This window comes from Labrus bergylta, chromosome 2 (genome assembly GCF_963930695.1).
Source record: "Labrus bergylta chromosome 2, fLabBer1.1, whole genome shotgun sequence".
NCBI classification, from domain to species: Eukaryota; Metazoa; Chordata; class Actinopteri; order Labriformes; family Labridae; genus Labrus; species Labrus bergylta.
The window spans coordinates 35,606,773-35,633,307 of record NC_089196.1 but is presented as its reverse complement, the minus strand read 5'-3'; the positions used below and the strand labels follow the sequence as shown (position 1 = coordinate 35,633,307).

The window sequence follows — 26,535 nt, the reverse complement described above, 5'->3', positions numbered from 1 at the left end:
CTACGTCTGGGTACCTTCTGGGTCTATGTCTGGGTACCTTCTGGGTCTACATCTCGGACATTCTGGGCCTACGTCTGGGTACCAACTGGGTCTACGTCTGGGTACCCTCTGGGTCCCTCTGGGTCTACGTCTGGGTACCAACTGGGTCTACGTCTGGGTATCCTCTGGGTCTACGTGTGGGTACCAACTGGGTCTACGTCTGGGTACTTTCTGGGTCTACGTCTGGGTACCCTCTGGGTCTGGGTATCCTCTGGGTCTACGTGTGGGTACCAACTGGGTCTACGTCTGGGTACTTTCTGGGTCTACGTCTGGGTACCCTCTGGGTCTACGTCTGGGTACCAACTGGGTCTACGTCTGGGTACCAACTGGGTCTACGTCTGGGTACTTTCTGGGTCTACGTCTGGGTACCCTCTGGGTCTGGGTATCCTCTGGGTCTACGTGTGGGTACCAACTGGGTCTACGTCTGGGTACCAACTGGGTCTACGTCTGGGTCCCTCTGAGTCTACGTCCGGGTCTACGTCTGGGTACCAACTGGGTCTACATCTGGGTCCCTCTGGGTCTACGTCTGGGTACCAACTGGGTCTACGTATGGGTACCTCTGGGTCTACGTGTGGGTCCCCTCTTGAGTCTACGTCCGGGTCTACGTCTGGGTACCACCTGGGTCTAAATCTGGGTACCTTTTTTTTTTTTTTTTTTAACCAGAATCCCACTGTGACATCACAAGCAGAACACATTTGAAACAGAGCATTGTTCTGTGTTGTAAGACTTATGCAGACCACAAACAAAGGACTGGATGGTTTATTTCACATGTTGTGGGTCAGTAGACTCTCAGGTTACTCAAATATAAAAAACACTGTAGAAGTTTATCATATGTCCCCTAAAGTTTGATAAACACAAACGTGGACTTGTGATCTGATGTGACGTTTTATTTCTTCTCAGAACAGAATGTGTCGAGTTATTAATAAAAAAGAAAGTGAACAGTTAGAAAACAGGAAACAGTTAAAGCCTAAAATTTAAAAGAGCAGATTAAATCCATCCCTTTCTATTCAAAGAGTCAAAACAAAAACCCGCCACACGGGGGCAGTGTGGAGACGGCCGTCTGCATAGAGAACGTCTAAAAGGACAAAGTGGTTAACGACTCCTCCGACGCCATGACGACGAGGTGCTGTGCAGAGAGGGGCGGGGCCCAGCTCAGGTAAGGCTTCATGGTGCTAAAAAACAGAAGGCAGCTTTAAGGAGAGAAGCGCTCGAACGTCGGATGTTCAGACGTCTTCATGATGCAGCATTAAAAGGCGTTCAGCAGACAGATATGTGGTCGCGATTACAGGAAGTCACCGTTTAGTCGCCGAGCGGCGTGTTAAGAGTTAGGCTGTTAGCTCGTCCTCTCATGATTGGCTGACGACGTTTCCTTCAGGTTACCCCGTCACTGGAAGATTCTATTAGAGTTACTGTTTGGAGGGAAACGGAGCCGCTCCAAACGGGTCGAGATCCACTGGCTGTGTGGGCGGAGCCTGCTGAGGTCCACCGCCGTCGACCATCTCTGTGAAGGGCACCGCCCCGAAATCATCCATCGCTTTACCCTCCTCCAAGGTGGAATGAAAAGACCCACTCCAGGACTTGTTTTTGGCGTCGTCGCTCCGGGTCTCTGGGATTCCTTGGTAGCGGCCGGCGTCCTGCGGGTGGAACGGTTTGGCTCCAAACGGGTCGAGCAGAGGGTCGTCGACCTGCAGGGCGGCTCCTTGGTCCATGGTGATATCCACGCCGATGTTCTCCTTCGAGTCAGACGTGCTCAGGAACTCGTTGCTGCTCTGCGAGTCTTTGCGTCCGACCTTCTTGTTTCTGCGGACCCGCTCTGGCGTGCGGTACGTGGCCTTGTTGCTCTTGCGTCCTCCGGTCGGCGTGCTGTGGTGGCGTTTCCCGTTGCTGCCACCCGCCGCCGGCTCCTGTTTGGTTTTCCTCTGACGCGACGAGAGCTTCTGGAGGCTGCGCTGCTTCAGCCTCTGCTGCTGAGGACTCGAGGACTCGTCGTGGGACGGCCGGAAAATGTCTTCGGCGCTTCTGGACGTGGTGGGCGGGGCGTCTGTCGGGCCGGGATGAAAGGGAGAGAAGCCAAAGATATCGATGCTTTCAGGAGAAATGGGCGGAGTCTGTCCCATGGTGATGTCTCCTCCACTCCGATTTCTGGTGAACGGAGCTTTCGTGAAAACATCGAACTCGTCCGCAGCTCGCCGCTCCAGACTCACCTGTCTGAACGGGGCTTTGGAAAAGATGTCCAAGTTCTCCGCGGGTCTCTCGGGTGAAGCTCCTCCCACAAAGGGAACCGCACCAAACACATCCACAGCAGCCCCCTGAGCAGGAGCAGCTCGCCCCCTGCTGGGCGACTGAGGAGGAGTGATCATCCCTGACTCCTGAGGGCTCCCCCTGGTGGCCGCTTTACCTGCTGCGGCGGCTTTCTTTGAGCGAGTCTTGGCCCGGCCGCGCTCGCAGTCTGACTCTGAGCTGGGCTTGTCTTCGTCTTCCTCCTCTTCAGAGTCCATCAGCAGGGGGCGCTGTCCTGAAATCTCCGGCTCTGTGTCCTCACCGTGCTCGCTGTTCAGGCCTTCGTCCTCCTCCTGCTCCTCGTCCTCGCTGCTCTTAGGAGAAGGAGGGTCGGATTCAAAGTCGCTGTCAGACTCGTCTCCCACTCGGCTCTTCTTCCCCGATCGCGGCTCTTTAGCGTCTGCAGGGTTTGATTCAGGAGCAGGAACGCCGACGTCCTCATTGGTCGGCTCGTTCTTCATCACTTCAGGATCTGCAGGAAACAAAACACAGATATAGAAATGTTAATCAAACAGAAAAAAAAACATCCTTTAAGTCCCTAACAGGCTCGTCACGATACCAAGAATATAAAACTTAGTGTCTGTGAGTGTGTGTGTGTGTGTGTGTGTGTGTGCGTCTGTCTGTCTGTGTGTCTTCTTGATGTGAATTTCAAGTATTGCTCTTAGCCCCGCCCCCCTCCTGATGATTCAAGTTAAAATAAATCAGAGTGACAGAAGGACGAGTTTTCATCCCCTCGCACGGCGTCTGTAATCAGGATTACGTTTGGACGCCCTCAAAGTGAAGCAGAAGGAGCGCTGAAATGTGTAAAAGCTGCTCGGGCGTCTCCGCTCTGACCACGGGATAAGACGGCGAGGTTTACAGGACGGAGAGATGAGATCCATAAAGTTATGTTTTAATCTGCTGATTGAAAAGATTTTCTCTGTTCATGAAGAATAAATCTTTGTTCTCGTAAACTCTGAGACTTATTTGGACTTTAAGCGATAAATTTGTGTGAATTTAATTCCAAGAAATTTGCATAAAATCGACTTTGAAACGAGCCTAATTAGCACATGGATAGTCTCCAATTACAAGAAGAAATAGTTCCATTCACAACGAGCCAGCTGCATTGTTCCCCATCAGAGGAGGCTCCGCCCCCCCGCTGTGAACGCTGAAACCTCTCCGTGTTTACAACCGTCCAAACTGGCACGAAGAGACTCGTGATTCGCCAACAGCTCGAGATTAAACGAGCTGCGTTAAAGTGTTCGGAATAAAATAAACATGCAGAGATCCCCGATAACACTTAATGTACCTGTGTGTGTGTGTAGGTGTGTGTGTGTGTGCGTTTCTGTGTCTGTGAGTGTGTGTGTGTTTCTGTGTGTGTGAGCGCCTGTGTTTGTGAGTGTGTGCGTGTCTGTGTGTAGGTGTGTGTGTGTATCTGTGTGTGAGAGTGTGTTTGCTTGTGTGTATAGGTGTGTGTGTGAGTGTCTGTGCATGTTTGTGTGCGTGTGCCTGTGTGTGTAGATGTGTGTGTGTGTCTCTGTGTCTGTGTTTAATCAGGACGAGACGACAGACTGGCGCTCTGATCTGCGTGTTCTGACGGATTACACGCTGACTCTGATCTCTTTAAGACACAAATAAGTGATAAAAACACAACTGTGATTGTTCTCTGTCCGGATGGAAATGAAGGAAGAGAGGTCAGAGGTCGCAGAAAAACCTGCTCAACAGTCGGGCTGAATCCGCAGAGACACAAATGTGTAGAAGGCCGAGAAAGAAAACGAAAGACTGCTCTTTTTTTATCCCAAAGAATACATCGTTTCCTCTTCATGTAAATCTTTAAAAGGGTCGTTAGGGAAGTGTAGGTGTGGTTAATATCTCAGGCTGTGGGGGAGGGGCCTAATGTGAGATCTGTTCATCGTGGAGACCCTCCTGCTGATTATTATTATTTAAATCCTAAATGTTTATTAAAAAGTGTGTTTATATTTCAGTTTAATTCTACTTAATGAAGAGTTCATGATGTGGATATGAGGAGGACTTAACTGATCTACAGACGAGACAAAGTCGGTGCATTGTTTACTCTGGACTTTTCTGCATTTACTTTGGACTTGTTTTGGGACTCACCTGTTTTCACTTTGGACTTGATCTTGGACCTGCCTGTCTTGGGACTTGACTCTGGACTTTCCTTGTCATTACTGGGGACCTGATTTGAGCCCGTCTTTACTTAGGCAAGTCCTGACTGACCAGAGATAGTGTCTGTCTTTAGTCAGGACTTGATTTGGGACTTGACTCGGGACTTGCCTGTCTTTATCTGGGACTTGACTCGGGACTTGCCTGTCTTTATCTGGGACTTGACTCGGGACTTGCCTGTCTTTATCTGGGACTTGACTCGGGACTTGCCTGTCTTTATCTTGGACTTGACTCGGGACTTGCAGTCTTTATCTGGGACTTGACTCGGGACTTGCCTGTCTTTATCTTGGACTTGACTCGGGACTTGCCTGTCTTTATCTTGGACTTGACTCGGGACTTGCCTGTCTTTATCTGGGACTTGACTCGGGACTTGTCTGTCTTCATCTGGGACTTGACTCGGGACTTGTCTGTATTTATCTTGGACTTGACTCGGGACTTGCGTGTCTTTATCTGGGACTTGACTGATTTGACTCCGGACTTGTCTGTCTTTATCTGGGACTTGACTCGGGACTTGTCTGTATTTATCTTGGACTTGACTCGGGACTTGCAGTCTTTATCTGGGACTTGACTCTGGACTTGCCTGTCTTTATCTGGGACTTGACTCGGGACTTGCCTGTCTTTATCTTGGACTTGACTCGGGACTTGCCTGTCTTTATCTGGGACTTGACTCGGGATTTGCTTGTCTTTATCTTGGACTTGACTCCGGACTTGCCTGTCTTTATCTTGGACTTGACTCGGGACTTGCCTGTCTTTATCTGGGACTTGACTCGGGATTTGCTTGTCTTTATCTTGGACTTGACTCCGGACTTGCCTGTCTTTATCTTGGACTTGACTCGGGACTTGCCTGTCTTTATCTGGGACTTGACTCGGGACTTGCCTGTCTTTTTCTGGGACTTGACTCAGGACTTTAGACAAAGACTTGGGACTTAATTGTAACCTGTAAACATTGACTTTGTCCCAGCTCTTGTTTGAAGGTGCAGGATCAGATTTTTTGTTTTAAGATTCTAGTCGCGATAATTTTTATTTTACCTAAAAACAATCTTTTTGCAATGAGCTTTGATCGCCTGTTAGTGCGGCTTCTAATCCTGTTCAGACTGGTTTATTTTACAGTGAAACATTAAATGTGATAGTCAGAGGTCAGACAGAGACGGCCATGTTGGTCAGGAACATCTGGTGTGAGGTGGTGGAGAGATTTTAAACTGGATTAAAAATAAAGAACCGAAGTGAATCTTTGATTTGAAAGCGTTTTTATTTCTCAGTAACATTCGATAAAGAGAATACATTCACACCGACAGGATGATACAGGAGCTGATACACAAACAAAACCAGACATCTTCATCCGCCCCGGATCCGTCTGCACGAGCCCAAAGTACACAGACTAACCACAGACTCATCGTGTGGGAGTCAAAAAGGGTCCCAAAGTTTCATGATGAAGATGAATCCAAAAGAAAACATAAAATGCATCAGATTCATGTCTGTCTGCTCGTTTGGGATTTCTGTCCCAACACTGCAGCTTCATTGGCTCGCTCGTCCCTTTCTCTCTATCATTGTTTTTATTTGGCTTTAAAGTTGAATTAATCAGAGTAATAAAAATCCTTCCACCAGAACACATCAGATGTTTGTGACTCGGCCGTCTGCACATGAAAAAACACACAAAAATAAAAAACTGAACTGAGTGAAGCCGTGAACTGATGAAAACTTACCTGCAACTAAAACACTCATGTTTACTTAACCGGATGAATGTGTGTGTGTAATCTAGACAGTGTGACGGGGTTTTCCTGCACACACACACACACACACACACATACAGATGACGCTCTGACATCACACACACACACAAAGCTTTACGGCCGATCAGAAATCAGTCGGTGCTGATTCTTTCATGCCGGCCTGCAGGAATTAGACGGAGCCCAGACTGTCTGGGTGTAAAATACAAAAAAGTCCCTTCAACCTTGTTTGGTTCCTTTTTTTGTTTTGTCCCAACAGAAGACATTTTACATTTCCCCACGCCGACATTCAAGTGCTCGGAGGTTCTATTGCATCTTTACGTTGTTTGAGTCGAACATCTATCTCTAACTTATCTAAGATTCTAACGTCGTCTCAGCTTGTCTTTAAATCTCTCGATCTCGTAAAAACTTTAATCTAATGTAACAGACGATTCTGGAACTAATGACACAGAAGATTATTGCTGCTATCAACGTTACTGATAAAGCACCAAGAGGCAGTGGCGGTGTGTGTGTGTGTGTATTACAATATGACCCCATGGCTGAATCAATATGAACGTATAAAGACGTGATGGCAGCTGAGTTTAGATACTGCGTCTGAAAAGGGCTAAAGTGTGTGTGTGTGTGTGTGTGTGTGAGTGTCTCTGGTGATCTGACCCCTGACCCGCGTCTGATATCTGTGGATTGATTCACACCTGCCTCCAACACCAGCAGCTGTCTCACCTGCACACTGACACACAAACACACACCTGACGCTTCATTGGTTTAAGAAAGGTGAGGGGGGACGTGGGGGAGGGGGGACGTGGGGGAGGGGGAGGGGGGGGGTCAAAGGGGGCTCCACAGTGCTGGGTCCTGCAGCAGGGACTCCTTTAAGACTTGCCTGTGCTCGCCACAAACGGGGCCGAGCCGAACAGGTCCTCAGGGGGGAGGGGCTTAGTCTGCAGGGGGCGGTCCGTTTCCACACTGGCTGCTCGCTCCACAGGTTTGTCTGTGTGGGAGAGAGAGAGAGAGAGAGAGAGAGACAGAGACAGAGACAGAGAGAGAGAGAGAGAGAGAGAGAGAGAGAGAGAGGGTTAGACCATGGACATGGAGCTGAAACATTGTTCTAACATCACACAAACAAACAAGGAGGTGAAAATGATTGACAGGTCACTTGCTTGCTCTGAGCAGGTCAAACTCGCGGTCGATCAGTTCCTCCTCGGTCAGCTTGGAGAAGTTGTCCTCTCCAAACGGGTTCCAGTGCGACATGTCGGGGGGGTTACTGAGCGCGCCGCAGCTCTGAGAGGGGGGGGAGACCCCGTCTGAGGCCAGCAGGGAGTTCCTACTGCAGAGACACGAGGACAGAGATGACATCATACAGGTGAGACTTGCATTAATAATATCCACATCATGATGTATATGTTGACCTTTGACCTCTGTCAACAGCAGAGAAAAATCTCAATGCGAGCCGTTTACTGACGAGCCTGAGATTTGAGTCAACAGCTCGTCAAAGCACACTTCAGTTGGTATACCTTCAAAATAAAAGCACCACACTTCTGTCTGTCCACTTTCAAAATAAAAGCATCACACTTCAGTTTGTCTACCTTCAAAATAACAGCACCACACTTCTGTCTGTCCACTTTCAAAATAAAAGCATCACACTTCAGTTTGTCTACCTTCAAAATAACAGCACCACACTTCTGTCTGTCCACTTTCAAAATAAAAGCATCACACTTCAGTTTGTCTACCTTCAAAATAACAGCACCACACTTCTGTCTGTCCACTTTCAAAATAAAAGCACCACACTTCTGTCTGTCCACTTTCAAAATAAAAGCATCACACTTCAATTTGTCTACCTTCAAAATAACAGCACCACACTTCTGTCTGTCCACTTTCAAAATAAAAGCATCACACTTCAGTTTGTCTACCTTCAAAATAAAAGCACAACACTTCAGTTTGTCCGCCTTCAGAATAAAGGCACCACAGAGCAGAGAAGCAAATAATTCAAGGATGAAGGGTGGACAGCTGGAGCACTCGGTTCCTGGTCCCTAAAGGTTCCTCCCATGATCAACCAATAGGAGCCAGATGTTCAGGAGACCTTACCTGGAGTTAGTGTATGATGGATCCACAGGTGACGGCCCCCCGATCTGCACAGGTGACGGCCCCCCAACCAGCACAGGTGACGGCCCCCCCACCAGCACAGGTGCAGCAGCAGGTCCAGTAGAGGGCGTGGTGGAGCTAAAGGAGCCCAGCGGGATCTGAAACTCGAGGGGGGAGGACATGTAGGGGAGCGTCTGCTGAGCCGCAGGAGGAGGAGGAGGATGTTGTTGATGATGATGTTGTTGTTGATGTTGTTGTTGTTGATGTTGCACAAAAGCCTGTTGGTACTGGTGCAGCTGTGGGGGGAGGCAGAGAGGGAGAAGAGGGAGGGGGGGGATGAGGGAGGATCTTTGATTTTATGGTTCACAGTGAATCAGAAAGATGAATGTTGTTAGAAATCAGTTCTGGGTTTGGAGAGCTGAAGGGGGGGGGGGGGTCACAGTGAGGGGAGGGGAGGGGGGGGGGTCACAGTGAGGGGAGGGGAGGGGGGTCACAGTGAGGGGAGAGGAGGGGAGGGGGGTCACAGTGAGGGGAGGGGAGGGGAGGGGGGGTCACAGTGAGGGGAGGGGAGGGGAGGGGGGTCACAGTGAGGGGAGGGGAGAGGGTCACAGTTAGGGGAGGGGAGGGGAGGGGGGGTCACAGTGAGGGGAGAGGAGGGGGGGGTCACAGTGAGGGGAGGGGAGGGGGGGTCACAGTGAGGGGAGGGGAGGGGAGGGGGGTCACAGTGAGGGGAGAGGGTCACAGTGAGGGGAGGGGTGTCAAACAGACGAAAGAACAAACTGAAAAACATGAATCTCCTTTATAACGATCGATCTCAATCTGAAGGTCGATCCCAATCTGAAACTCAATCTTAATCTGAAGTTCGATCTCAATCTGAAATTTGATCCTAATCTGAAACTCGATCTTAATCTAAAATTCAAGCTTAATCTGAAATTCGATCCCAATCTGAAGTTTGATCCCAATTTTAAAGTCGATCCTTATCTGAAGGTCGATCTTAATCTGAAGGTCGGTCTTAATCTGAAACTCGATCTTAATCTTAAAGTCAATCTTGCTCGGCCTCCTTTAACTTGGATTCTGTCTGCTCACTCTTTTGAAGCTCTGCATGACGTCATGTCTGAGCGAGCGTGAGAGACAGAGAGAGAGAGAGAGAGAGAGAGAGAGGACCCTGAGCAGGTATGGAGGGAATAAACAGAGTGTGTGTGTTTCATATGTCAGGAAGCTGCACACAGAAACTCTGATTCACCCTCTGTTCAGTCCCCTCGTGGCTCGCCTCGGACAGATTGCCTCTGAAATAAAACAGATGGTGCTCGTTCGGAGGGAAACAGACTAAAAATGTCTCCGCCCTGACAGCGTGTGCGTGCGTGTGTGGAGGACCCGTGTTTGTGTGTTTGATGGGAGTCGCAGCGTAAATACGAGTTTTCTGAGTGTTCGGAGCGAGTCAGTGGGAAGTTCGAGCGTCTGCTTGGCACGGCCTGCCGAGCGAGTCTACTGCCAGTGTTTTTGAACGGAGACACTCTTCAGGGCGTTGTGACATTAAATGAAGGACTCAGAGCTGTGCTTTCACGCTGCGTCTCCATGTGTTTCACCGTCAGCTCGTCGGACTATTTATGCCGCTTTGGATCAGACTCCTGCTCTCACATCCTGTCAGCACTTTCTGTCAGAAGCTTCAGCGAGAAGGGAAGTTTTAAGATAAAGAAGTCCACTACAGCAGCAGCAGGTTGAGAGGTGTGAAGGGACTCACCATGGCAGCGTACTGAGCTTGAGCCTGAGCCTGAGCCACCTGCTGCTGGTAGACGGGCGCCATCATCATGTGCTGCTGCTGCTGGAGGAGAGCCGCCTGCTGCTGCTGCTGCTGCTGCTGCTGGAGCTGCAGAGACTGCTGCACAGCCTGCTGGTACTGAGCAGGGACACAGAGGGTTAAAACGTCATTAAGTGTGTGTGACCACAGAGGTGCTCAGGACGTTCTAAACCGCCATACTTTTTGATACCACTGGTTTCAAAACAAGATAATCTGTTAGTCTTAAAGCTGTGACTCTTTTTTTTTAACATTAAAGAGGAATAAATCAAACAGAGCGGGAAAAGAGCGTTTAGTTTTGCTGCTCCCACCACATGGGACTTTCTCCAAAATGATTTGAAAATGGCGGAGCTCATTTCGCTTGAAGCCTTTGGCTCGATCTTAAAAGATAAAAAACACGAGACAATTGGACAGTGCCTGATGTGTTTCTGAATTGTAATCTGTGATCAAGATTCTGCACTTTATCTGTAAATCAATTTGCACATTGTAAATTGTTGTTCTCTCCTAACTCATTGTTTGTAAACTGTCTCTTTAATATGAAATGCTTTTTATGGCGTGTGCTGCTGCCTTCTTGGCCAGGTCACCCTTGTGAAAGAGATCCTGATCTCAATGAGTTATTTACACACAAATGTTTTTGTGCTGTTTACACAATGTGCAGTGTTCCTGCAAGTTTTGGTAACAAACAATCCCCAAGTATTTGGCGCCTAGGACGTCTTTTAATTAAGATGCTTGCTTTCTTTCATAAACTGGACTCAAGGATCTGATTCTGAGTTCTGTCATGGAAGAAACTGAGTCCTAACTTCCACCACCAGAGGGCTCTCAAGACAAACAATAACAAAAAGATGACGACGAGGCCAAGGCAACGTGTGAGTTCAAAGGGCGTACTGACAGCGAAACCTTGTTGCCTTATTGTGAATTCAGAATCTATAAGCTGCTGTGGTTGACCAAATTGCTTTTGGAAGCTTCATTTATTGCACGGCGGGAACAGGTGACAGGTGTGTGGGAGAGGAAGGAGTCCAGTGACACCTGAACTCTCTACAGCGGTTCCCGACAGACATGTTGCCAATGTTTGCAATGTAGTAAGTGTGCAGGAGTTAAGCTGCAATCTTTGCTAAATAAGAACAAAAAAATGACCTGACACTGGCTGCCTGGGACTTCTATTTTTGTTGCCATGGTGATAAACAGGTATCAACATTGTTTGATTGTAGGGTCATATGGAAGTTTTAGTTGGTGTATTGTTACAGTTTATGAGGCTGACGGTTCTGCAGCACGGGCTAAACCCTCTGATTGGCTCTAAGCGTCTCCTGAGGTGTGTCCTGGAGGTATTCACCTGGAGGTATTGGAGTTGCTGAGCGGTTGCTTGTTGTTGTTGTTGTTGTTGCAGTGCTTGTTGATGATGATGATGCTGCTGTAGTTGCTGCAGACGGAGGTCACCAGGCTGCAGCTGCTGCAGGACGCGGTGCTGCTGACTGCTGGGCTGCTGCTGCTGCTGCTGCTGCTGCTGCTGCTGCTGCTGCTGCACGGACGGCTGCCCCGAGCCAGGTGTGTGAGCTGAGAGGACAGGTACGCACAGATACAGAGTTATCAATATCGTTTAAAAAACACAGCATCAAACAAAGAGCCAGGTGAGTGAGCTGAGAGGACAGGTAGAACACATGAAACCACCAGCGTGACACAGCTGATGGATACATTTTAAAGATCTATGTTGTTACCTGTCGCAGTGTTAAAAGGTACCTTTCTGTCCATTACTGACGGGCGCTGAAGGCCCGCCCATCTTCACAGGTGTGACGGTGTTGGCGAGTGGTAAGACGTTACTATTGGCTGCTTTGGGTCTCTGTCTGGGAGCGATCGATGTTTCTGTGGGACCAACAGCCTCTGTGATCCTGCAGAGAGAGAAATTAATGTTTACAGTACCTGTCTGTCTGTCAGTGAACAGTACCTGTCTGTCTGTAAACAGTACCTGTCTGTCAGTAAACAGTACCTGTCTGTCTGTAAACAGTACCTGTCTGTCTGTAAACAGTACCTGTCTGTCAGTAAACAGTACCTGTCTGTCAGAAAACAGTACCTGTCTCTCAGAAAACAGTACCTGTCTGTCAGACAACAGTACCTGTCTGTCAGTAAACAGTACCTGTCTCTCAGAAAACAGTACCTGTCTCTCAGAGAACAGTACCTGTCTGTCTGTAAACAGTACCTGTCTGTCAGAAAACAGTACCTGTCTCTCAGAAAACAGTACCTGTCTGTCAGTGAACAGTACCTGTCTCTCAGTGAACAGTACCTGTCTGTCAGTAAACAGTACCTGTCTGTCAGAAAACAGTACCTGTCTCTCAGAAAACAGTACCTGTCTCTCAGTGAACAGTACCTGTCTCTCAGAAAACAGTACCTGTCTCTCAGTGAACAGTACCTGTCTCTCTGTGAACAGTACCTGTCTATCTGTGAACAGTACCTGGCTTTTGTCATACTCTTCTTAGCGGCGACCTCGCTCGCTGTTAGCGGTTCAGGGAGAGACGTCGGGATTGGAGAGTTCTGGAAAACAACAGGAAGATTATTTTGATACCACGACAAGAGAAACAGAAGTCTTAAGATAGCTGATATCGGGTCATCGGACCTTTCAAATTCTCAAAAATAGCAGACAACCTCCTGCTCTGTCTTATTTACATGTTTGTGTTATTTACAGCATGCAGGAGTTTGTTTTCAGGTTTTGATGGATTAATTTCTCTCCTACACACCTGACTGATTAAATAGATGTAGTGTTTGTAAAGCTTCAGTCCTTTTCTTTATTATCCATCATTAAAGGGGACATATGAAAAATCCACTTCTACAGTGTTTTTGAACATATATCTGTGTAACCTGAGTGTCTACTGACCCACAACATGTGAAATAAACCCATCCAGTCCTTTGTTTGTGGTCTGCATAAGTCTTACAACACAGAGAAAAATGCTCTGTTTCAAATGTGCTCTCCTTGTGACATCTCAGTAGGATTAAGTAAAAAAAAATCCCCTCCCCTCCCCTGATATCTCCACCCATGGACTCCACCTCCAGCCTAGAACAAAACTTTTGAGCAGGTCCGCCATTTTTATTCTCGCTACAGAGGAGTGATGTCTACAGGGACCAAAACGGAGCGTTCTGAGAGAGCTGGTTTATACAGGGTCACAAACCTCCTCTGGTGCTTGATTCATGTTATATTTTGAACAAAGCACAGCACAGGGGACTGTTTGAAAAGGTGGAGAAGGGGGGATAATATGTCCTCTTTAAATAAACGGACTGTACAGTTTTAAACACACGTGGTATTAAAAAGTATTGAACATTAAAACGACCTCAGTGGTGACTTACAAACAGGTTTGGCACTGGACAGTCTTTTCCTGCTAATCTGAAGGCAAAGTGGGACACCTGGTAGATGTCTGGTCTCTTCTCCTGGTCTGGCTCGAGCATGTATCCTGAAAAGAAGAGACACAGATACTTTAAACAACATGCTGAGTCTAATAAACTGTGGATGGTGTGCATGCTCTGTGTTTGTCCACCAGGTGGAGCTGTTGGCTAGATAATGTAAGACAGGAGGATCCACTGTGGGCGGCATTTGGGGAAGTGAAAGAAGTTTCATCATAGAGGCCGTTAACGACGGACGGACAAACTGGTTCAAACAGGCTGCAGGGTTCACTTCCTGTTCTTTCTGTGAGTTTCTGCCTCAAACTTCTCTAAACCCCCAGGGTCTTCCTCTAGAACAGTAAAAACAGGGTCAAGACAGATGAATTTAACGCCTCTGGTTAAAGCGGAGAATCAAACTGATTCTGGGCTGAAGCCAGGGAAATAAACCTCTGGGTTTAAAACCATACGGTCGATTATTTTAACCTTCGTTTTAAAAAGTACCAAAGCTTCAGATTAGATTTTTAACCCGAAGATGCTGAGAGAGAAACCGTGAGCCGAGTGCGTTCAGACTGTCGTGGTGGGTTGACTGGATCATGAGGAGGAATATTTCATAGAACATATTTTTGGGGCCAATCAAAGAATGTGTCTGATTTGCACCGATACTTTGGCAAGAGTTTCCTAATACGACCAACACAACGTCTAAAGTGTGCAAAAGGTTTCTACGGGTGGCGTGATGCAGACGGGCTGAGAGTGAACGCAGGAAAGATGAGGCAGCGTTTGAAACAAAGTAAACGTAAACTATAAATATCAACTAGGGCCCGACCCATACGGGATTTTAGGTCTGATACCGATATCGATTTCAGGTAGAAAAGAAACCAGATCCTGAAAAGTCCACTGATAACTTTTGTAGATCTGCAGAGATTAAAACACTTTTACTGTGTTGCAAACAGCAAACACTTGTGGAAAAGATATTTTATGAAGACAAGATGGTCACTCGACTGGAAAATAACTGATGTTTAGAATCAGGTCATAGAGCGCTCCACTTCCCTGTTTAAACACGGTTGCTTTCACATGAAAAGTCCCGAGACCGACTCTTCAAGCGGTGTCAGGCTCGGTACCCGAGTACGTTTGTGTTCACACCGATCAAATGAACCGGACTTTGGGGTCAAGTGTACCCGGATCCGGGCCCGAGTCCCCCATGTGTAACCACCTTAAGTGTGGAGGACTCGTTTGATTTTTACGAGAATGAAATCAAAGTTTAAAGTTTGTGACAAACTAAAAGCTCGTAGACGGCGTCATTAAGATCTGCTCTGCTGATCATCTTTAAACACGTTTCATGTGACCATGTTGGACGTCCGTACTAAACCTCTGCTCGATCTGTCGGCGTGATACCCGGTCGTGGTTTCCTGCTGCTCTGAACGAAATGCTACGAGAATTTGGCGTCAGGTTCTGCCGACGAATCAGCGCAAAGCATGGAGCAAAGTTTTAGCACACGCCCACCAGGAAGCTCTCTCAAATGTCCCGTTTAATGCAAACGGGGCCGGCCAATCAGAGGAGAGTGGGCACGTGGGGAGGGGGGCTCTACCCAGCATGTCTTCCAGACTGACATCTCCTTTAAATATAAAAACATTATATTCCTGATAAGCCGACACGATGAGAAACTTACGGATCAAACAGTGCAGCTTGAAGGAGAACTTGGAGTTATCCGGGACGATAAACGTCCCGTCACAAATGGCGACTTGACTCTCCCCAAAAGGAAGCGTGAAGAAACACAGCTTGTACAACAAGCAGCCCAGAGCCTGAAGAGAGAGCGAGGGGGAGAGAGGGAGGGGGGAGAGAGAGAGGGAGGGGGGAGAGCACAAAAAAGAGCGTTGAGGAAGTATCACATCAGATAATAGCGTAGCCGCTAGCATGAGTATTCTCCGTCTGAAAGCCGTCCCTGGTTAACCAGAATTTACTCGCCATGAACAGAACAGGAAATCAGGGATAAACTTTGTAGGAGGATATTTTTGGCGTCATTATTACATGGACAGCTGAAGAAAGAGGAGAGAGACATGAACCTGTCCTGTTCACACACACACACACACACACACACACACACACACACTCTTACCCAGATATCAGCCTTGGTGGTGATGGCTTTACCTGCGTACAGGTTAATCATCTCAGGTGAGCGATAGGAGAGTGTTGTGTACCTGAGAGACAACAGGGAGAGGTCACTACAGGTCAAAGCTCACCTGTGACAGGTGGACAGGAGTTACCATGGTTACATATACACAAGCTGAGGTCAATCACATCACTGAATGTTTTCCTTTTGTTTTTTTTGGGCCTTTATTTGAGAGACAGGACAGTGGAAAGTAAGAAATCAGGGAGAGAGAGAGAGAGGGGAATGACATGCAGGAAAAGAGCCACAGGCTGGATTCAAACCCAGGCCGCCCGCTTGGAGGAGCCTCCGTACATGGGGCGCGCGCACTAACCACTGATGAACGGTGGCCCTGAAGGTCAACTGATGTCATGTAAGGTGACCCTGAAGGTCAACTGATGTCATGTAAGGTGACCCTCAAGGTCAACTGATGTCATGTAAGGTGACCCTGAAGGTCAACCGATGTCATGTAAGGTGACCCTGAAGGTCAACCGATGTCATGTAAGGTGACCCTGAAGGTCAACCGATGTCATGTAAGGTGACCCTCAAGGTCAACCGATGTCATGTAAGGTGACCCTGAAGGTCAACTGATGTCATGTAAGGTGACCCTGAAGGTCAACCGATGTCATGTAAGGTGACCCTCAAGGTCAACTGATGTCATGTAAGGTGACCCTGAAGGTCAACCGACGTCATGTAAGGTGACCCTGAAGGTCAACCGATGTCATGTACGGTTGCCCTGGTGGCCTTTTCATCATTCTGTTTGTAGGAGAGGAACTCCTGCACGCCGTCTAACCGGCACACACCTGTTGCAGCGAGCGGCGTGCGGAACATTTAGACTCACTTCTTGATCTCGTCCTCCACGGCGCTCACTCCGTCTTTCTGAGGCTGTAAAACTTTATGGGTCGCACTGCCGAAGTCACAAAGCACGTAATTTCCCTGATCGTTCAACAGGATGTTTTCAACCTGCAGAGAGACAGACAGGTGAGACAGACAGGTAAGACAGACAGGAGAGACAGACAGGTGAGACAGACAGGTAAGACAGTCAGGTGAGAAAGACAGACAGGTAAGACAGACAGGAGAGACAGTTAGGTGAGACAGACAGACAGGTAAGACAGACAGGAGAGACAGACAGGTAAGACAGTCAGGTGAGACAGACAAACAGACAGGTAAGACAGACAGGAGAGACAGACAGGTAAGACAGTCAGGTGAGACAGACAGACAGGTAAGACAGACAGGTGAGACAGACAGGTGAGACAGACAGACAGGAGAGACAGACAGAAGGGATAGTCAGACAGGGAAGACAGTTAGGTGATACAGACAGGTGAGACAAACAGGAGAGACAGACAGACAGGTGAGATAGACAGACAGACGAGTCAGACAGATAGGTGAGACAGACAGACAGACAGGTGAGACAGTCAGGTGAGACAGACAGACAGACCGACAGACAGACAAAGGAGGAGGAGGAGATACAGGTGTGTCCTCACCTTGAGGTCTCTGTGGATGATGGGCGTCTTGCACTGATGCAGACGAGCGACCGCCTCACAGGTGTCACAGAACATGTGGAGGACCTCGGCCTCGCTGAAGCCCACGTTCAGACGCTGGTTCATCTGTTTCACCACCTGACCCGCTAAACGCCGGAGGGGGGCGGGGTTCAAATTCACCATCAGGTCAACAGTCTTTATCTTATCAGGTGAGCATGTTTGTGTTTATAACCTGTTCACCTGTGCGTACCTTTACAGTACTCCATGAGGATCAGCACCTCCCACACGGTGTCCGACACGGGGCTGATGGTGGAGTCCAGGTAACCCACGATGTTCTTATGACCCGAGAGCTCCTTCTACGGACAGGAAGATACATGGAGGTCATTACAGATACACAGGTAACGTACAGGTGACCTACAGGTAACATACAGGTAACATACAGGTAACATACAGGTAACATACAGGTGACCTACAGGTAACATACAGGTAACGTACAGGTAACGTACAGGTAACGTACAGGTGACCTACAGGTAACGTACAGGTAACATACAGGTGACCTACAGGTAACCTACAGGTAACATACAGGTAACGTACAGGTGACCTACAGGTAACGTACAGGTGACCTACAGGTAACGTACAGGTAACATACAGGTGACCTACAGGTAACCTACAGGTAACATACAGGTAACGTACAGGTGACCTACAGGTAACGTACAGGTAACCTTAAGGTAACATACAGGTAACATACAGGTAACGTACAGGTGACCTACAGGTGACCTACAGGTGACCTACAGGTAACGTACAGGTAACCTTAAGGTAACATACAGGTGACCTATAGGTCGATAGAGGACAGGAGAGATGTGGTTAAATTAAACGCTTCTGAGAAGAGCGTGGCGTGCGCCTCACCATGATGGTGATCTCCCTCTTGTAGACGTTCAGGTCGGGGACGTTGTTCACGTACATCCTCTTTAGAGCGCAGCGGACGCCGCTGTGCGTACGAGCCAGAAACACCACCGAGAACCCTCCTGAAAAAAAAAACCACAAGACGACACGTTAGCGCCACATCTGCAGAAAACAAATCTTTGTGATTATCTCAGTTTCAACAGAGGCAAGACCTGACCTGTGTGTGTGTGTGTGTGTGTGTGTGTGTGTGTGTGTGTGTGTGTGTGTGTGTGTGTGTGTGTGTGTGTGTGTGTGTGTGTGTGTGTGTGTGTCCTCTGATTGGACAGTAATTCTCTCATTAGCAGGTTTTCTGAGCCGTGTGGATCAAACAGACCGATGAGCAGAACGGACGGATCAACAAAGAGCGGTTTGTTTCTAACTCATCAGCTGAGACCAGTCTGTGTCTGAACTGGGAACCAGCAGGAGGGAGAGAGAGAGACCAGTCTGTGTCTGAACTGGGAACCAGCAGGAGGGAGAGAGAGACCAGTCTGTGTCTGAACTGGGAACCAGCAGGAGGGAGAGAGAGACCAGTCTGTGTCTGAACTGGGAACCAGCAGGAGGGAGAGAGAGACCAGTCTGTGTCTGAACTGGGAACCAGCAGGAGGGAGAGAGAGACCAGTCTGTGTCTGAACTGGGAACCAGCAGGAGGGAGAGAGAGACCAGTCTGTGTCTAAACTGGGAACCAGCAGGAGGGAGAGAGAGACCAGTCTGTGTCGTTAAGGACAGGAAACAGAAACACGGCGGTGCAGAGCCTTTAAGTGAGACATGAGGAGGAGGTCTAAAGAGGGTCTGAAGAGTTACCCAGCATGCACCACTGTGACTTTAAGCTCGTCAGAAACAAAGACAAGCAGACCAGAAGCCTCAGTCCCAGAGAGAGAGAGAGAACGAGAAAGAGAGAGAGAGAGAGACAGAGAGAAAGACAGAGAGAGAGAGAGAGAGAGAGAGAGAAAACTAGAACGAGAACTAGAGAGAGAGAGAGAGAGAGAGAGAGAGAGAGAGAGAGAACGAGAACTAGAAAGATAGAGAGAGAGAGAGAACGAGAAAGAGTCTGAAAAGTCTGTACTCAGGGGTCTCTGGATTCTCTTTGTTTGACATTTGTAGCATGAGTTGTACTGACCAATCACGTATCAGCATGCCTCTGTGTGGACAGTAGAAGACAGACCAGCTGCCATCGCCTGATTCTTAGTGGAGTCACATCAAGTTTAATATCCTGGAGTCACAAACGGCCTCATCAGGAGGACTCCACTTAGTGACCATGTTCCTGTTTGAACACTCACAAAACCCCTCAGAGTCGGACGATGTCGGCCTAAAAATAGACGTGAACCCGATCCTAACAAGCTGTCGACAAATTCTGCAGCCGGACTCCAACATGTCTTCTTCTTCTCTGGTCCTTATTACAGTAGGATCCTGACTAAAATCAGAGTAACGCCCCGTCAGCTTCAAACTGAGCTCAGGTGAACAGTCTGACAGAGAAATAAGAGAAACAGCTGGACTACAACTCCCACTACCTCCTGTAGTCCTTACTCTCTCTTTAATGTTTGACTGAAATGGATCAGCATGAGCTGTGTCTGACCACGCCCCCTCTCTGGAAGGGCTCGAGTGTTTCAGGCCTTCTCGCTCCATGCACTGTTGTTTACGGTGAGAAGGCAGACTCAGAGGGCAGAACAAACACCTAGCTGTGGGAGTATCACCCACCTGGGGGAGGGGCTACTGCCCTTTGTGATGTCATGAAGGGAAAATCTCCAAACGGTTTGAGCACACATTTTCTTAAAAGTGGAGCAGGCAGAAGACGGAGAGGATGGACCCCCTCTCATCATTGGGGGTTTGTTGACGGACTAGATACACATGTTACTGTCAGAGTAACATGAAGGTGAAGAGTGTTTTATAGAATAAATAATCCACCACGAGACAGGAAGACGTCCTGTAACAGCCCCCTCAGTGTGAGGTCACCCTCTTTTGTTAGAGAGCAGTAGTGGCTCCTCCAGCGTGCTGCGTCCACATCGTCATGTCATGAGAGCGTCAGAGCCACTGAACGGGCTCAATGAAATGCTGGAGTGGACTTTTGTATCAAAGACCTTCTGTCTGTCGTCTCCATGTGACCCTCCAAGGCCACGCCCACTGTTGGTGGTGGTCAGCTCAGATGTGGTGATGATGAGTTGGGAGAATAAAGTTCATGTGCGATTTGGGGGGGGGGGGGGAGAAGCCTGAATGAGCTTGCACAAAGACAGCGAGCGCTGCGTCGTACCAGCAGAGCTACAACAACACACAATGTGGCCATTCATCAGCTGTACAGTAACACACACACACACAGTAACACACACACACAGTAACACACACACAGTAACACACACACACACACACACACACACACACACACACACACACACACACACACACACACACACACACACACACACACACACACACACACACACACACACACACACACACACACACACACACACACACACACACACACACACACACACACACACACACACACACACACACACACACACACACACACACACACCTCATGTCAGAGAGACTGTCTGCATGAAAACTCTGTTTGAGCTGCTCATGTTTACACGATCAGCAGACACACACACACGATCAGCAGACACACACACAAATACACACACACTATCAGCAGACACACACACATACACACCCGTGTGTTTCTGCTGACGGACAGATACCAGCTGGTTGTGTTTGAGTCAGCATGTTCTCAGAGAAGCTATTTGTTTTTTGCCAGTTTGGATACCACAAGTTTAAAAACAATACGATACATTATTTCAGAGATCAAAACGAATCAAAACGTCCCGAAGTTTACGCCCCTGTGACGTTTCTCCTTCAATCTGAACATAGAGGAGGCGGAATGAGGGGACACAGTGACCCCCCGTCCCGTCTTCAGAGATAGTAACAGAGGCGTTACAGAGGAGAGACAGATCAGCTGAGCCAGCGGGGGATAACAGCGCTGTGTGTGTGCATGTCTGACTGTGTGTATGTGGAGCTTCCAGAGGCAGAGCACTTTTATTTTTTTTTAAATAATTAAAGTTCATATCTCGTCAACAACAACATGGACAGCTGTTCTTCAGAGTTTTAATCATCAAAACCCTCCTAAATATCGTCATCATCATCGTTAAGGTCGTAGGTGTTCATAACGAGCTGGGTCATTTTTTACATAAAGGGGACTTCTGATGAATTGTGTTTAACTTAACATATATAAATATTGAGCTCTCGCAGATATTTCTGAAACGTATTCATCACAGACTGTAAATATTAATGTCTGTTCCTGCAGGGGGCGCCGGAGTCCCATCGATGGCGGTCTCCATGCTGGAAATGCTGTCTCAGTCTAACTTTCAGTCAACCTAACGACAGGCTGAGAGCTGGAGCTGAGGCGGGTTTTAAACCTCCTGACAAACCGTTACACCGCGCCCACCTGTCAATCAGGTCAGCTACTCGCCTTATTGTGAATAACTCTTATCCTTCATCAAATCAAAACTGATGAGTCATCAAAACATTCACCCCCCGTACAGTGTGTGTCCATCCAGACATGAGCTAATCACACCTATTTGGTTTTTTGAACCAGGCTGTAAACATGTTCATCTCTGCTGTAAAAACAGGCTTTTTAGAATGGGTGTGTATGTGACTTCCTATGCTTCTGCAGCCAGCCTCTAGTGGATACTCCAGGAACTGCACTTCAGCATCGGCTTCATGTTTCAACACCGGAGGTTGCTGCTTTTTGTTCATGCGTCCCCTGTTTGTGCCTGTCTCGGGGTCTTACAATGCAAAGTAGTTCTTAAAAGCAAATTTGCCCGTTTCTATCCCGGCTCTGACCCCGAGTGTGAGAAATATCACGTGGGGCGAGCTTATCTTGCCCCCAGAAACGGAAGTTGCCATTATACCCGTCTGAACACGAGGTGAGGTGACTTCACGTGTGGTTGTGGCGGTAGCCCCCATTCTCCATGGTTGGCTTCTTAATACCGTTGTAGTTCATTTCAGCGGCTACTGCGAATATTAAGAGAGTATGTAGAGATATGGACGCGCTCACAGATGCATCCTGTTCATGTCATGTCATGTCATGTGTTCTCCGACTGATATGTGCAGAGAAACCACAGACTGAAGAGGAGGAAATGACTCACTGAGTCCAGCAGACTTTGTTTTCAGAGGCTTCTTCTGCTGCGTGGGTTTGACTTTTATGAAAGTGGTTCACCTGCTGGAGAACACCTGAATGAACAGACCTGAATGAACAGACCTGAATGAACAGACCTGAATGAGGAGAACAGACCTGAATGAGGAGAACAGACCTGAATGAGGAGAACAGACCTGAATGAACAGACCTGAATGAGGAGAACAGACCTGAATGAGGAGAACAGACCTGAATGAGGAGAACAGACCTGAATGAACAGACCTGAATGAACAGACCTGAATGAACAGACCTGAATGAGGAGAACAGACCTGAATGAACAGACCTGAATGAGGAGAACAGACATGAGGACCCATCGGGTCATGGTAACAGAATTATAAACTAACCCAGCAGCCAGGACGACCGACCGACCGACCGGCCTGACTGACACAGACACAGACACAGACACAAATACACACACACCAAACAGTAACTGTACAACCTCGGGATACAACGATGAGCAAAGGTCACGCTGTAACCTCCTGCTCCACAGACACTTCACATGACTATATGAAAACACCCTCCCTCCCTCTCCCCCTCTCCCTCCCCCTCTCCCTCCCCCTCCCACCCTCCCTCTCTTTCCCCCTCCCCCTCTCTCTCCTTCTCTCCCTCCCTCTCTGACTCAGCAGCTTGTTGTAACTTGTCACGTCTACACTCTGACCAACAAACATCGTTATAGTTTCAGTGGTTACAGTCAGCTGGCTGAATATTAACTTATTATTTATTTAAACGTATACCGTGTGTGTTGACTGCACAGTAAATGAATTAAGAATGACCTCTCCTGTGAGCGTGTGTCCTCGTCAGCTTGTCGTGAATCTCTCGAGTTTGTTCTGAGTCGACCTCGAACTAAAAACCCTTTGACAGTTTCATAGTCCGAGTAGTTTGTTATCTTTAATGTTCAAAGTAAACGAGCCGCACAACACGTCCCCTCATGATGCACAAACATTTCTCTGGTGTCACGTTTAATGGCTGCAAAAATATAACACTTGTTTCCAGCGTCTTTTTTCTGAGCGCTCCGCCTTTTTTGTTTTTGTTTCATCCGACTGTTGTCAGAGACAGGACAGACGCCAGCGCTTTTATTCGAGCGCACATGCAAACACTCCCTAGCGCACAACCAGCGCTTTACTGCCCGGGTGGACAAGGGGGGCCTAATCTTTATACAAAATCAGGATCACAATCTAAAGATACGCGACCTCAGTGTTTCCACTCATTTAGGCCGCCCAGGTTCATTTATTTCCAAATTTTAATTTATTTATTCTGTACTTAATTCACTGATTGAGGTGCAGCGATGGCGCCTCGTTCAAACTGAAGCTTCTCGTGACTTGGTTTTATATTTTCTCTGCTTCATGTCTGTAGTATATTTTTTTTATAGTTTCAGTTCTTTGTGAGTCTCTGGATGACTAAAAAAACTCGTTTTAAAACATGTCAGACGACAGGTCTTTAAGAACAACCCTGAAACTATGACCGTGTCTCGCTGCTGCGTGGTTAAGCTGCTGGAACCACATGTTTAATGAATACGCTGCCGTCAGCTCTGGTCTTGTGAAACAGCAGCTGTTGTTGTTCTTTCACTTCCTTATTGGTGCAGCGAGGAGATTCCCGTATTTTTAAACACAAAACTTTGTGAAAGCGTGAAGGACATCTCTGAGACTTCCTGGCAGCCCGCTGGCGTCCTCGAGGTTGTTCTGTCATTGCACAAGTCTTTCTTTCTGTGCGAGTCCAGAGGGCTCTGTTGTTACTTGTTGAACTTGTTGAGTAATCTAATAAAATAAAAACGATCCGTCTCTCATGGAGCTGAGCGGCTGCACAGAGAATCTAAGTCGTCCTGACACAAAAACAAACCAAGTATGGAGATCTCTGCATCTCTACATGCTGTTGACCCAGGAGGTTCAGACCGTCGTCACCCCACCCCCCCCCCCCCCCCCCCCCCCCCACCACCCTCCGCCAGCTGAAGCAGGATGTAAAGCACAGCTGTATGGAGGAAAGGGAGCAGCTCTAACTCCAGCTATACACCACATCCCCAGTGCCCCAGTTTAGAAAGCAAACACAGCTCAGAGCCTCAGAGGGGAGCGACCTACTTCATTCAGTCTGAGAGATTTCAGATGTTTTAGGGGGAATCTGAGCTTCTTCTGCAGAGAGACGACGATGCAGCGGCCTGTAAAAGGGGGAGGAGTCACCTCACTAAGGGGAGGGCGGAGAGTCCCAGACACCATGAGACTAAAGACACGGTGTGATCTCTCTGTACACACCAGGCACTTAGAGAATCAAAACCAAACGATACCGACACGTGTTAGACAGCATCTTCAGCGGTGTGAAGATAAAGGGATGAGACTAGTTTTGAGAACATGTAGAACATGAGAACACGCCACATGTAGAGAGGTTGTCGTCCTCCTAGCGAGCAGCCCGGGTTCACACCCCACTCTCTCTCTCTCTCTCTGATTTCTGACTCTATCCTATCAAAACAAAGAGCGAGAGAGCTCTGACTAAGTTGCACAAAGGTGGAAATGTTGCCAATGTATTTGTTCAAGGACTTTGAAGAAGGTCAAAAAGCTCCAGCAACAGTTGCAGTCTGAAGGGTCATCATGACCCCGATGAAGGCCACAAGCCGAAACACGGCGCTCCAATAAAGTCGATCTTCATACTAAAAAAGCTGCTGCAGCGTTTTCACCTCTTCAAACCTTTCTCTCTCTACCTGCACTTTTGTAGTCGATGAAGTCGTGCCAGAAAACACAACTCTCCAAGGCGCGGCTTGTCAACAGGTAACGCAGGCACCTGCTTGGGGCCCCAGGCCAGAAAGCCCCCCCCCTCCCCCCCCCCCCCCCCCCCAAGGGCTTACTAACTTTAAACCACAGCAGTTGTTGAAAACGCTCTAATTTTGGTACAACCGTAGGAAACCTCCCTAAGAGGACCCCATCTGACAGAACTCACTGTCCTTTTGAAAACCTGAGTTTGTTAAAGTCACCGAAGAAAAATTAAGAGGAGATATCTTTCTGGTATCAGGTTCAAATGTGATTTGTTATCCTCATTCTTTACTCATTTAAATATTATGTTGATGCTAACATACTGTACATGTTAAATTTACAAATTATCCGTGCACTCAAGTTGACTTCATTTGTTTGTCTACTCACAGTTATATTGAATAGTTTCTGCTGATAACATGTCTACACTCCTGCACTTTAACTTTTACTACTCTGTTTTTGCACATTTACATTAAATCTTCCATATTTAAGACTAGTAATGTTTAGTTAAATCCTGGTTGTATATATTCCCATTCTTAGTTTTGATATTTTTAGTGCTTATTTACTTTGTATTTAATATTTTATTGTGTTTTTTGCTCATATTGTGTGTTTGGACAACCTGCTGCTGTAACGACACCATTTCCCAGTTTGGGATCAATAAAGTCATTCTATTCTATTCTATTCTATTATAATCTAATCTATTCTATTCTATTCTATACACACTGTTGATGTTGTTGATGTTAACACACTGTTGATGATAACACAGTACCTACCCTCTGCCACCAGCTCCTCCACAGTCACCTGGTACCTGCCCACAGAGAACACCTTGCCCAGGTAGCTGCTGACCCCGCAGCTGGTCCCGGACTGCCCTCCGAGCCCCCCGCTCTCTGACTTCGGCATCCTGGAGAACTTCTTCATCCTGAAGCTCCTCCGACACCACAAACAGTCTGTGCTCAAGTCAGCCTCTCAGTCCCACACGTAGATCAGGTTATTGTCCTATCTCCTGGCGAGGAGCCTCTCCCCCTGCTGCATGCTCCGTGTCCGCAGGACAGGTAACATAGAGGACAGGTGAAACAGCGTGTACCTCACTAACACTGAGCTAGCTCCGTTAGCTGCTGAGACACATCCCTGTTAGCATGTGAAGCCGACAGAGAGAGGGGGGAGAGGCGGGGAATAATGCAGCGGAATAACACCACCTCTGGAGTATCCCTGGACATGAATCCAACTCAGAAGCTCTCTTAAAGAATCCCCGGCGCTGCTAGCATCACACGCACCGACCTGTGAGCTCAACACGGGCGGAGCGGCTAGTTAGCCCCGCTAGCTGCGGTGTTAGTGGCTAGTTAGCCCCGCTAGCTGCGGTGTTAGTGGCTAGTTAGCCCGCTAGCTGCGGTGTTAGCGGCTAACACGCTCCTCCAGCAGAGAGCAGGCGGGCAGACACGCTCCGAGTCCGGCCCTCTCACAGGTCAGCGCCCGCTTGTTTCCGAGAGCCCTTCGGTGAAGTTCACCCGCCCAGCAGCTCCGGTAACGATAAACTTCCCGGTGCAGAGTCTGTGGGTGGTTTGTTATTTACCCAATGAGAGTGACAGCATAACCTGACGTGGC

General features: G+C 48.1%; 1 protein-coding gene across 3 annotated transcripts; it reads right to left on the bottom strand.

The window, feature by feature from the left end:
* Positions 1-911: 911 nt before the first annotated feature.
* Positions 912-26,529, bottom strand: bmp2k (BMP2 inducible kinase). 3 transcript variants are annotated; one of them, XM_065951791.1, is made up of 16 exons: positions 25,707-26,528; positions 17,974-18,092; positions 17,318-17,423; positions 17,071-17,213; positions 16,428-16,549; positions 15,557-15,638; positions 15,110-15,242; positions 13,411-13,514; positions 12,524-12,603; positions 11,815-11,963; positions 11,411-11,631; positions 10,027-10,182; positions 8,289-8,581; positions 7,364-7,530; positions 7,087-7,194; positions 912-2,791 (listed from the first exon to the last, which is right to left on the bottom strand). In XM_065951791.1, exons 1-16 carry the CDS (start codon positions 25,849-25,851, stop codon positions 1,446-1,448), a joined length of 3,474 nt encoding a protein of 1,157 aa, XP_065807863.1. In that variant the 5' UTR covers positions 25,852-26,528; the 3' UTR covers positions 912-1,445. The 3 variants fall into 3 exon arrangements, with proteins under 3 accessions (XP_065807863.1, XP_065807868.1, XP_065807873.1); XM_065951801.1 differs by lacking the exon at positions 912-2,791 and adding an exon at positions 5,713-6,116 and having other exon boundaries at positions 25,707-26,525; XM_065951796.1 differs by lacking the exon at positions 10,027-10,182 and having other exon boundaries at positions 25,707-26,529.
* Between the last annotated feature and the right edge of the window lie 6 nt (positions 26,530-26,535).

What these genes read in the sequence shown, in the direction of transcription:
- bmp2k (XM_065951791.1), bottom strand. Translation starts at nt 25,851, where the DNA reads ATGAAGAAGTTCTCCAGGATGCCGAAGTCAGAGAGCGGGGGGCTCGGA. An exon ending in GGAGGAGCTGGTGGCAGAGG is followed by an intron (nt 18,093 to 25,706) that starts GTAGGTACTGTG and finishes TTTTTTTTTCAG; the next exon opens with GAGGGTTCTCGGTGGTGTTT. An exon ending in TCATCCACAGAGACCTCAAG is followed by an intron (nt 16,550 to 17,070) that starts GTGAGGACACAC and finishes GTCTCTCTGCAG; the next exon opens with GTTGAAAACATCCTGTTGAA.